The 12,477-nt window shown below is 47.4% G+C and overlaps 1 protein-coding gene across 2 annotated transcripts; it reads left to right on the forward strand.

Annotated features, from left to right (window-relative positions):
- Positions 1–1,566: 1,566 nt before the first annotated feature.
- Positions 1,567–5,436, forward strand: LOC119303006 (nuclear transcription factor Y subunit A-10-like). 2 transcript variants are annotated; one of them, XM_037580083.1, is made up of 6 exons: positions 1,567–1,811; positions 2,451–2,709; positions 3,825–3,946; positions 4,071–4,139; positions 4,238–4,381; positions 4,565–5,436. In XM_037580083.1, exons 2-6 carry the CDS (start codon positions 2,457–2,459, stop codon positions 4,955–4,957), a joined length of 981 nt encoding a protein of 326 aa, XP_037435980.1. In that variant the 5' UTR covers positions 1,567–1,811; positions 2,451–2,456; the 3' UTR covers positions 4,958–5,436. The 2 variants fall into 2 exon arrangements, with proteins under 2 accessions (XP_037435980.1, XP_037435979.1); XM_037580082.1 differs by having other exon boundaries at positions 1,571–1,811; positions 2,447–2,709.
- Positions 5,437–12,477: the final 7,041 nt, after the last annotated feature.

Here is a 12,477-nt window from a genome sequence, read left to right on the forward strand (position 1 = left end):
TACATCGGTAAGTCTGAAGCCACCATCAGGGAAACATCTATCGCAACTCCTAACCACTTGATGAAGGGGTGTCAAAAAATTCAAGCCAAATACCAAATAGACTTCGCATCAAAACCTAACATCTAAAGCCGGAGGCCCCAGCCAAGCCTCTTGGCGGGTCTGGGACACACACCGGTCCAACGCACTCTGAGGGGCCGTCGCCGCCGTCTTTCGCCGATCCATCTTCAGAGCAGGTACCGACGGATCGACCTTGGCAGGTCTGCCGTCGACGCCACCATGGCGCTAGACAACGACACCGCCCTACGCATGTCCATCATCATACATCCGTTGCCGAGACCCTGCTACGCCATGCTACCAAGACTCCACATCATCGATGCGTGACATGGGACGTCACTCCACCACTAAAACCGTCCACTGGTCCCTCGAGCCAATGCACACCTCCAAGAATGATGCCCCCAAGAAGGGAACAACACAAGAGCGCCGCCATCATCCGGTCGACTGATCAAGGGCTTCCCGCGGAGGTAGGGAGAGGAGTTGGGAGCTTCACCTCGATGATGCCTTCATGAAGGAAGGCGATGCCAGGGGCGTCACCATCACTGGCTCCGGCCACCAACCATAGACCGGGTTTTCACCCGGATCCATCCCAAGAACATCCAACCGACAACCCGTGCATCTGCAAGATTACCTTCAAAGCCCCGGGGCTAGCCGCCCAGATCCGGCGATCGTCCACAGCCGCACTGCGACCGCGGTGTATCCTGACGCTCCGGCCTCTACCGAAGGGCACCACCACTGGAGCATGGAGAAAACTGCCACCCCACCGTGCCATGCCGGAAGAGCCGTTTGGGTGAACCCCAAGCACGCTCTTCGCCGTCTCAGTACCGAATCGCCCAAGATGAGGGCGACGCGGGACGCAACGAATAAGAAGATGGATGAACAATATGTTCACCTTGAAAGTTCTTCGCGGATAGGTGCTCCCATTTCTGCGAGTCCGCTGAAGCACAATCAATAAAATAGTGGGACGGAGATGAAAATGAGGAGCAGCTAGGCATGTCAATCACCTAGGCCCGTTTGTTGTTCCTCAACAAAAAAAGAAAAACCTAGGTCCGTTTGGTTGGTCCGAGGACAAATGTAGGGGTACCGGCACGCACGGCGGCCACATTTGGTGCGTACTCTACTTCCTCGGTGCCTTTCTCAGAGAGGAGGGAGGCACACAGGGAAAAGGAAGGACGAAGGGAGAACATCCCACAGTTGGCAAGCTACAGTAGCACCAACCAGCTAGGCGCGCCACCAATTTGGCATACGATACGGCTCGGGCTCGGGCTCACCACCGGCGCGTGTGTCCCGGGAAGAATCCCATTCTTACGTGCTCATCATCGATCCAGTAGTAAGTACTCCTGCTGCTCCGGCGCCCGTACTGCTATTACAGGAATCTAAAGTACCGCCAAGTTGCGCCAGACCGGGGTGCGCAAAGGCGATTGAAGGAAGCCCACTGCACCGAAGGAGCTAGTGGCCATCTTTTCAGCTCGAGCCGGGAGGGAGGCCGAGGAGAGAGAGAGAGAGAGAGACCTTTCTTGGTTTCTGCCCTCTGTCCGTCCCCACTGTCATTCATTCATTCATTCATTCATATACTAGTCCTGCATCCACATCTCCTCTCCTCTCTCTCTCTCTCCCACTCTCTGGTGCCGCTTCTTGCTTGCCATTATTAGATGGTCTTCCCCAGCTGAGCCTGAGATGCGAGCGGGCTTTGCTTGATAGATTCCCCTCTCCGCGGCGCAGACGACCACCCGCCGGCCGCCCCTGCCGTCGCTCTGGTTCGTCCTAAATCCCCCTCTCCGGTTTTCCATACGTGTACGAGTGCTCTGCTCTGCTCAAAGTTGTCTCTGCTGTTGGGTGGAAAATCCCTGGCCTTCTGAAAGTCAGGGGGGGCTCTGCTCTCTTCTTTCCAAGCTGATCTCCTCTCCTTGTGGGCACAGCCATGGAAATTGCTCCTCTTCTCTCTGGCCAACACAAAACGTGTTCGCCTCTCCTGGCTCTCTCTCTCTGCCCCGGTTTCTGCCGCCTCTTCGGATTTCACCTCGGCCGTCGTCTCCCCTGCCGGCGTCTTGGTTTCTTGCGCGTTTCCTGTGGCATATCCACTAGCTCATGGCATGCATCTCGATGCTACGGTTCTTGCCCCATCTGTCCTGCCTGCTTCTCGGGGGCAGCTCCCCTCCCTCCCCACTTGCTTCGTTTCTTTAATTTCATAATTTTTATTCCCCGCGATTGCTCGTTTTTGTTTTCACCTCCTCGGCTCCTACACTCATCTCTCTGAATTCCTCTTTAATTATTGGTTTGGCATGGGTGGTTGGACGCTTAGCTAGGCTAAAGATCCTGCAACACCATTCTTGTCCTGGCCCGAAGAGAATCCAGCCTCTGACACTCTTGTTTAATTCCTTCCTTGCCAAAGCTAGGCAGCGATGATGAGCTTCAAGGGCCACGACGGATTCGGGCAGGCCTCCAATGGTGGTGGTGGTGGAGCCTCCGTGCCATGGTGGACGGTGTCCCAGATGCTGTACGGGGAGCCGGGGGCCTCCTTGTCGTCGTCGCCGGAGGCGGAGCCTCGCCGGGACGCCCAGTTCCAGGTCGTGCCCAGAGCTCAGGGCATCCTGGATCCACTGCCGGCGCCCAAGAGCGGGGCTCCTGAGGTCCTCAAGTTCTCGGTGTTCCAAGGTGAGCCTGCTCTGCCTCCTTGCTAGCAGCTTGTGGAATTAATGGTTACTATTGCAAGAATTTGGCATCGCTTCTTTGGATCTGTGCATGCTACCATGCCGGTGAACACAAGGTTGAATTACATGTCCCATGGCCTAGTTTGAAATAGGATTCCATAATCATGTAGTAAATCTTAAATCTTGGCAGACCCTTCTGCCAAGATATGCATGTGAGTTTAGAATGATATGGCACTTCACTCTTTTCTCCTCCTCATATGACGAAAAAAAAATTCCCGGAAGAAAATATGTATGATGCAACAACTTGGTATGAACTACTAGATGAATTTGCGTATGGTGGGTGCTGATGAACAAGACTTGTGAACAAGTTTAAAGAGTGACGAGGGCTGCAGGCTTGCTTTTATAGTATTATCCAAAATATTGGAAGGGCACGGATTACCTAAGCCCAAGATTAGGAAAGAAAATACCAATCAGAATATTATATTTTGAAGACGTAGCAGTTGGGTCTCCAAGTCTGTTATTTTTGTACTGACTAAGATAAGCTTTTCTCTGATGAAGATGGTATTAGTTCACAGCCGAGCTGGATATTCTGCTCCCGTGTTTGTTCGCACAATCATTAGCCCTATTTATTTTTATGTACACGAAAGCATGCCCTATCTCTATGTGCTCAGTTATGCAAAAGGCCGGGTGTGAACTCATCGTGCTTATATTACCGCGATGCGTCATTATGAGTCAATAAAAGTGCCCTTTATCAAAAATAAAATGTGGTAAGGCACATGTGCTTCTTTTACAGTGATGTGATAAGGCACATGTTTGATGGTTACTGTTTGACATTTTGAACATGAAATTGGTTTTGGCCTCGTCTAACCATATACTAATCAGCTACACGGTAGCTCTTGATGGAATCTGATACAGCTATTCACTTCAAAGATTCCATGAGTAACATACACGTCTGTCCAACCACATGGAGCTCACCTGTATAGTAATATAAAGCTTACATCTCCATTTCGATAATACTAATGCAGATAAGGAAGCATCAGCGTCTAGCAGTTTAAAAAATTGATCTAGGTTACATAGTACACTTTTGTGGTTGGGGTTTTGAGAAACTGTGATGCTCAGGGAATTTGGAGTCGGGAGGCAACAAAGGAGAGAAGCCCATGGAGCACTCCGCCACCATCGCACTGCAGTCGCCGCTCCCGGAATACAACAGTCGCTTCGAATTTGGCCCGGGTCCTTCCATGGTATGCTTTTCGATTACTGCTATTTTATGTTCAAAATATGGTTGGAATTTGTCCAACTTTACAGCTGAAAATTGTTTCGGGATGTCTCCAGTTTTCAGTTGCTAACTTGCCACATGTGTTTCAGATGTCTTCTGGTTATCCTTCAGCTGAGCAGTGCTATGGCCTGCTTACCACTTACGCGATGAAATCTACGGTAAGCTTTGGTGTGTTTTGTGTGCTCTATTTTGGGAGCCTTCTTTTTTCTGTGATATTATTCTCTAACGCCGCCTTCTTTTTTTGTGTTGCTCGTAGCCTGGTGGCCGATTGCTCTTGCCACTGAATGCAACAGCTGACGCGCCGATTTACGTGAATGCGAAGCAGTATGAAGGCATCCTTCGCCGCCGCCGTGCTCGTGCCAAGGTGGAGCGAGAGAATCAGCTGGTGAAAGGAAGAAAGGTAAGCCTGCACTTCCACCACCAAGTCCATGTCATTTACAGAGATCGGGGAAAACAAACCTCTTCATTTGCCAACAAAAAAAACGTCACTCAACATTTCATTCAAATATTCTCATCGCCGCTTATGACCATGTTTTGAAACGGAGGCAAAATATTTACCTCATCGATTATGGTCATGGCGCAGCCGTATCTTCACGAATCACGCCACCGCCACGCGATGCGCCGGGCGAGGGGCACGGGAGGGCGCTTCCTCAACACCAAGAAGGAGGGGAATGGCAAGGACGCTGGAGGAGGAGGCAAGAGGGCAGAGTGCGCCCCGCCCACGCGCTTCGCCACGTCTCCGAGCTCCGTCATCCCGAGCAACCCGCACTCCCGGAGCAGCATCTCGAGCCTCTCCGGCTCGGAGGTGTCGAGCATGTACGACCACGACGACGTGGACCACTACAACAGCATCGAGCACCTCCGGACGCCCTTCTTCACCCCGCTGCCGATCATCATGGACGGCGAGCACGGGGCATCCGCCCCCTTCAAGTGGGCCACGGCCGCCGACGGCTGCTGTGAGCTCCTCAAGGCGTGACTTGAGGGGGGTACACGCAGGCACCCAGATCAAGAGCCGGCCATGGCCGGCTCTGGCTCCGTCTGGTTGTCTGCAGGCAAATCATTCTTGGCTCTACTGCATTGGGGTGTCCTTCCACGTCGCATTACCTCTTCCCTGAGAACTCCGGTGCTGGTTCTCAGGGATCTTGTGATGATGGGGCTCCCCATATGCCTGTAAAATAGTATCGGAAGCACTAGCAGTGTACTACGGGTATGAACTCTGTGGTACTATCAGGTATCTGTGTCAGAACTCAGAATAAGTATCAAACTTCAGGGTCTTGTGGTGTATTATTAGGGTCTGAAACTTTGTGCCCTTGGCAATGTACTGGGGTAAGTTGGAGTTTTTGTTTGTTTTGTTTTTGATAAGCTTTAAGACATTAAATCTATTGTGCTCGCAATATATGATTTGTAAGCTTGTCTGCATAATAATTAGAAATGTTACCGGTTTGTTTGATATTACTGCAATTTTTTACAGCTTGATTTGACATTGGGATTGTTCCTCGGTTCACTGACAAATAAAAACACAACACCATTTTCTTTAACAATTATAAAACCCTTCCAGGGGAAAAACAACGTGCACGGCTGCGATCTTCATATATCATTCACACACCTCTGAATTCAAACTCCAACCTAGACTTTCCAGTGATTCAGTATGCAGATGATACAATTTTAACCCTTCCTACCGTTCAAAGCCAACTTGAGCAAGTGGATAATCTGCTGAAGCATTTTGCCGCACAAACAGGGTTGAAAATAAATTTCCACAAATCCATCATGATACCCATCAATGTGAAGGAGTTCTTTGCACAACTTAATACCCTGGGATGCAAAAGAGGTAGCTTTCCATTTACATATCTAGGGCTCCCCCTAAGTGCAAGTAGGCTCAGGATTGAAGATTTCACCCCAATCTGTAAACAAACTGAAAGAAGGATGGCAGGATGCTCAACCATGCTTTCATAGGATGGAAGATTTCTTCACACTAAATCTGTTTTTTGCCAATCTCTTTCATGAGCACCCTTGCACTTCCCGCGTCAGTTACCAGCCAGATCAACAAGTATTTGAGAAACTTCCTATGGAGAAAGTATGGTCATCGGATTGTTGGACATGCCCTTAGTGCCTAGGATAAAGTATGCAACCCAAAAGCTCAAGGAGGTCTAGGAATATTAGATGTGGCACTACATAACAAGGCTTTGATGATGAAGAATATTCAAAAATCTATCAACAAACAACCTTTGCCTTGGGTGGAACTAATATGGGAAACATATTACTCTGATTCTCTCCCTGGGTTTAAGATGGAGGGCTCCAGTTGGTGGAAAAGTCATTTGAAGCTGCTACAAGAATACATAAAGGAAAACTCTGTTTGCACACTAGGAAATGGACAATCAGTCCTCTGGCATGACTGTTGGTTGGATCAGCCTCTCAAGCATAAGTTCCCAGAATTGCATTCATATGCACAGGATGATACCCAATCTGTTGAATTGAGGATACAACATATGGACATAGCCCAACCCTTCAACACACCTCTGTCCACACATGCATATAACCAATTTACTCAGCTACAGAACCTTCTGCAAAATCAAGGCGTTCTAGTGAAAGACAAATGGGCATGCAAGGGTCAAAAAACAGAAGTTTTCCTCAATCATTATAAATCAGCATCTATGCCCACAACAAGAAGAATAATTCATCTTCAAATGGCTATGGAAATGTGCATGCAGACTCGGACACAAAATCTTTTTCTCGCTATTGCTTCATGATAGAGTAAACAGTAGAAACCTGCTGAAAGGGAAAACCTTCTTCCTGGAATGTTATGACTACGTATTTTGTCATGAAAATGCAAAAGAAACCTCTAGACAACTTTCTTGGGATTGTGACTTTGTCCAAGACTGCTGGAATAGTATTCTTCCTTCAAAAGATTGGGGATCTCATGCTTAGATGATATTGTTATTGCCCATCAGCTATATTACCAAAAAGTATTGCAATAGAAATACTCATACAAGGCTGTTGGGCCACCTGGAGACAAAGAAATGGGAAAATCTTCAGAAGTGCCTAGTATCAATTGCTGGAAGTTCATATTAAGAGAGGGCCTAAGTTTGCTAGAACATGGAATCAAGGAAAGCACCTAGGCACTTTGCAAAGGTGGATTAGTGACCATCTAGCATGATCACATGCTGAACTGAATTTATATCGGTTTCTTCATGTTTCATAGAACTGGTATTGGTTAAATAGTTGTTTGCTTCAGGTTCTTTCTATTTGTAAATATTGTAACTTTATTCATATTAATAGAAAATTACCATAGAACTTCTATAGTTTGCGACAAAAAAATCTTCACTATATCAGGAGAGAAAAAAGAGAGTATTTGAAGGAAATATGCCGAAAGTTGTTATTTATATTTCCTTATATCATGATAAATGTTTATTATTCATGCTAGAATTGTATTAACCGAAAACTTGATACATGTATGAATACATAGACAAAACAAAGTGTCCCTAGTATGCCTTGTTATTTATATTTCCTTATATCATCATAAATGTTTATTATTCATGCTAGAATTGTATTAACCGAAAACTTGATACATGTATGAATACATAGACAAAACAAAGTGTCCCTAGTATGCCTCTACTTGACTAGCTCGTTAATAAAAGATGGTTAAGTTTCCGGACCATAAACATGTGTTGTCATTTGATGAACGGGATCACATCATTAGGAGAATGATGTGATGGACAAGACCCATCCGTTAGCTTAGCATAATGATCGTTAAGTTTTATTGCTATTGCTTTCTTCATGACTTATACATATTCCTTTGACTATGAGATTATGCAACTCCCGAATATCGGAGGAACACCTCGTGTGCTATCAAACGTCACAACGTAACCGGGTGATTATAAAGATGCTCTACAGGTGTCTCCGAAGGTGTTTGTTGGGTTGGCATAGATCGAGATTAGGATTTGTCACTTCGAGTATCGGAGAGGTATCTCTAGGCCCTCTCGGTAATGCACATCACGATAAGCCTTGCAAACAATGTGACTAATGAGTTAGTTGTGGGATGATGCATTATGGAACAAGTAAAGAGACTTGCCGGCAACGAGATTGAACTAGGTATGAGGATACTGACAATCAAATCTCGGGCAAGTAACATACCGATGACAAAGGGAATGACGTGTGTTGTCATTGCAGTTTGACCGATAAAGATCTTTGTGGAATATGTAGGAACCAATATGAGCATCCAGGTTCCGTTGTTGGTTGTTGATCGGAGATGTGTCTCGGTCATGTCTACATAGTTCTCGAACCCGTAGGGTCCACACGCTTAACGTTCGATGAAGATTTGCATTATGAGTTATGTGTTTTGGTGACCGAAGATTGTTCAGAGTCCCGGATGAGATCACGGACATGACGAGGAGTCTCGAAATGGTCGAGAGGTAAAGATTGATATATTGGACGATAGTATTCGGACACCAGAATGGTTTCGGAGCGTTTCAGATATTTTTCGGAGTACCCAGGGGTTACCGGACCCCCCCGGGAAAGTAACGGGCCAACATGGGCCATAGGGGAGAGAGAGGGGAGCCCACAAGGGGTGGCGCGTCCCCTCCATGGATAGTCCGAATTGGACAAGGGGAGGGGGCGCGGCCCCCCTTTCCTTTCCCCTCTCCCTCTCCTTCCTCCTTTCCCCCTTCGAAAGAAAGAAGGGGGGGGGGGGGCAACTTGGACTAGGAGTCCTAGTCGGTTTCCTCCCCATGGTGCGCCCCCTTAGGCCGGCCTCCTCCCGTCCTCCTTTTATATACGGGGGTAGGGGCACCCCAAAGCACACCAATTGTTCTCTTAGCCGTGTGCGGTGCCCCCCTCCACACTTTACTCCTCCGGTCATATTGTCGTAGTGCTTTGGCGAAGCCCTGCACGGATCACATAACCATCACCGTCACCATGCCGTCGTGCTGATGAAACTCTCCCTCGACACTTTGCTGGATCAAGAGTTCGAGGGACGTCATCGAGCTGAACGTGTGCTGAACTTGGAGGTGCCATACGTTCGGTACTTGATCGGTTGGATCGCGAAGACGTTCGACTACATCAACCGCGTTAAGTTAACGCTTACGCTTTCGGTCTACGAGGGTACGTGGACACACTCTCCCCCTCTCGTTGCTATGCATCTCCTAGATAGATCTTGCGTGATCATAGAATTTTTTTGAAATTGCATGCTACGTTCCCCAACAGTATTTATCAACATAGGAGATTAAGATTTACAAGTCAACTCATGTGATGCGGCTTCTAAGATGTGTATATAGGTGGCGTCTACGTAGGGGTGCAAGAGGCGGCCCATTTATCGTAAAAACTAGCCAATTAGTTCACTAAGATTAACATAAAAGGGCATGCTTTGTTGATCACATAACACCCATTCGGGTTGTGGAGGATCAAATTTGACCCGTGCGTGATCAACTCAAAGTAGCCCAGAGTCTGACACTGGAGGAACAGTCAAATCGACCGTTCCCAATGAGTCAAGCCCCAAGCGAGCGCAAGGAGGGAATGCGACTACACGCGCAGGGACGAGCATCGATGGTGATTTGGACGGCGAGCAATGATGGTAGAAAACCTAGACGACGACCATCCGTGAGCGCTTCACCACCACTTCATCAATGGCGGTAAGCCCTTTCCTGCCTAATTTAGGGTTCGATTTAGGCTTGGTTTAGGGTTTGATAGGGCTTGATTTGGTGTCCCTTTAGAGTTTGGTTTAGGGTTAGATTTGGGGGAAGAACACCTACATATGGGGGTAGATTAGTGTGATTTGGGGGAACATGGGCTCGGTTTTTAGTGGTAAATTAGTGTGATTTGTACAAAGGTTGGTTCTACATATTCTAGTTGTGATCCTTATACCAAATCTTCCCTTCTACATGACAACTTGTAGTGAAGATAATCACCATTGTAGTCCAGGTCCATGTGTAACATGCTTATGTTATTCACCACAGTGCTTTGCCTGCAAGTTGGTTCTTAGCAATGCTGCTCAGGGCATTTGCTCCAAGTGCAAGGATGTAGTAGAAGGCAGTGCCTCCAAGAGGCATCAGGGGAGGCTGACGAATGTTGCCCACTTCCATGAGGAAGTAGCACTACTGGAGGATGCTGGTAACGCGACACTATGATCAGAGACCCTTTGATGAAACTGTGCGTGCGATGCAATAATCACAAACGGTGGTGTAAAAACCCGTCAAAAAAGGTGTAAAACGTTTGCGATGGAGGATGCATCAAACACGGTTCAGATTTTAGTTGCGTGTGCGATGCAGGGCATACGGTTCAGTTCAATTAACTGTTTGCGATGAGGAGGAACAAAAGAAACGGGCAGCCAGATGAAGGTATGTGCGATATACAGCTTACGGTTCACTCGGATGAACTGTTTGTGATTAGGCAACACAAAAGAAAAGGTCAGCTAGATCAAGGTGTGTGCGATATACGGCATGCGGTTCACTCGGATGAACTGTTTGCGTTGAGACAAGAGAACAGAAACGGTTCAATATATCAAAATGTGTGTGATATGCAGCAAACAGGTCTGTAATCCGAAATGTGTGCGAAGACTAATAATTGTTGGGGAACGTAGTAATTTCAAAAAAATTCGTACGCACATGCAAGATCATGGTGATGCATAGCAACAAGAGGGGAGAGTGTTGTCTACGTACCCTCGTAGACCGGCAACGGAAGTGTTGACACAACGTAGAGCAAGTAGTCGTACGTCTTCCCGATCTGACCGATCCAAGTACCGAACGTACGGCACCTCCGAGTTCTACACACGTTCAACTCGGTGACGTCCCTCGAGTTTTGATCCAGCAAAACGCTGAGGGAGAGTTTCGTCAGCACGACGGCGTGATGACGGTGATGATGTTCTACCGACGCAGGGCTTCGCCTAAGCACCGCTACGATATGACCGAGGTGGAATATGGTGGAAGGGGGCACCGCACACGGCTAAGGAACGATCACGAGGATCAACTTGTGTGTCATGGGGTGCCCCCTTGCCTCAGTATATAAAGGAGGGAGAGGGGGAGGTGCGGCCGGCCCTATGGGTGCGCCTGGAGAAGTCCTACTCCAATCGGGAGTAGGACTCCCCCCTCTTGCCTTGTTGGAAAAGGAAGGAGGAAGGGAGAAAGAGGAAAGGGGGGCGCCGCCCCCCTTCCTTGTCCTATTCGGACTAGGGGGGGAGGGGGCGCGCGGCCTGCCCTGGCCGGCCCTCCTCTTCTCTCTTATGGCCCATGTAGGCCAAATAACCCCCCCCCGGGGGGGGGGGGGTTTCCCGTAACCCCCTGGTACTCCGGTAAAATCCCGATTTCACCCGGAACGTTTTCGGTATCCAAATATAGGCTTCCAATATGTCAATCTTTATGTCTCGACCATTTCGAGACTCCTCGTCATGTCCGTGATCACATCCAGGACTCCGAACAACCTTCGGTACATCAAAACACAAAAACCCTAATTACGATCGTCACTGAACTTTAAGCGTGCGGACCCTACGGGTTCGAGAACTATGTAGACATGACCGAGACACGTCTCCGGTCAATAACCAATAGCGGAACCTGGATGCTCATATTGGCTCCTACATATTCTACGAAGATCTTTATCGGTCAGACCGCATAACAACATACGTTGTTCCCTTTGTCATCGGTATGTTACTTGCCCGAGATTCGATCATCGGTATCTCAATACCTAGTTCAATCTCATTACCGGCAAGTCTCTTTACTCATTCCGTAATACATCATCCTGCAACTAACTTATTAGTTGCAATGCTTGCAAGGCTTGAGTGATGTGCATTACCGAGAGGGCCCAGAGATACCTCTCCGACAATCGGAGTGACAAATCCTAATCTCGAAATACGCCAACCCAACAAGTACCTTCAGAGACACCTGTAGAGCACCTTTATAATCACCCAGTTATGTTGTGATGTTTGGTAGCACACAAAGTGTTCCTCCGGTAAACGGGAGTTGCATAATCTCATAGTCATAGGAACATGTATAAGTCATGAAGAAAGCAATAGCAACAAACTAAACGATCAAGTGCTATGCTAACGGAATGGGTCAAGTCAATCACATCATTCTCCTAATGATGTGATCCCATTAATCAAATGACAACTCATGTCTATGGTTAGGAAACATAACCATCTTTGATCAACGAGCTAGTCAAGTAGAGGCATACTAGTGACACTATGTTTGTCTATGTATTCACACATGTATTATGTTTCCGGTTAATACAATTCTAGCATGAATAATAAACATTTATCATGATATAAGGAAATAAATAATAACTTTATTATTGCCTCTAGGGCATATTTCCTTCAGTCTCCCACTTGCACTAGAGTCAATAATCTAGTTCACATCGCCATGTGATTTAACATCAATAGTTCACATCACCATGTGATAACACCCATAGTTCACATCGACATGTGACCAACACCCAAAGGGTTTACTAGAGTCAATAATCTAGTTCACATCACTATGTGATTAACACCCAAAGAGTACTGAGGTGTGATCATGTTTT

The sequence above is a fragment of the Triticum dicoccoides genome, chromosome 5A (assembly GCF_002162155.2).
Source record: "Triticum dicoccoides isolate Atlit2015 ecotype Zavitan chromosome 5A, WEW_v2.0, whole genome shotgun sequence".
In the NCBI taxonomy this organism is placed as follows: Eukaryota; Viridiplantae; Streptophyta; class Magnoliopsida; order Poales; family Poaceae; genus Triticum; species Triticum dicoccoides.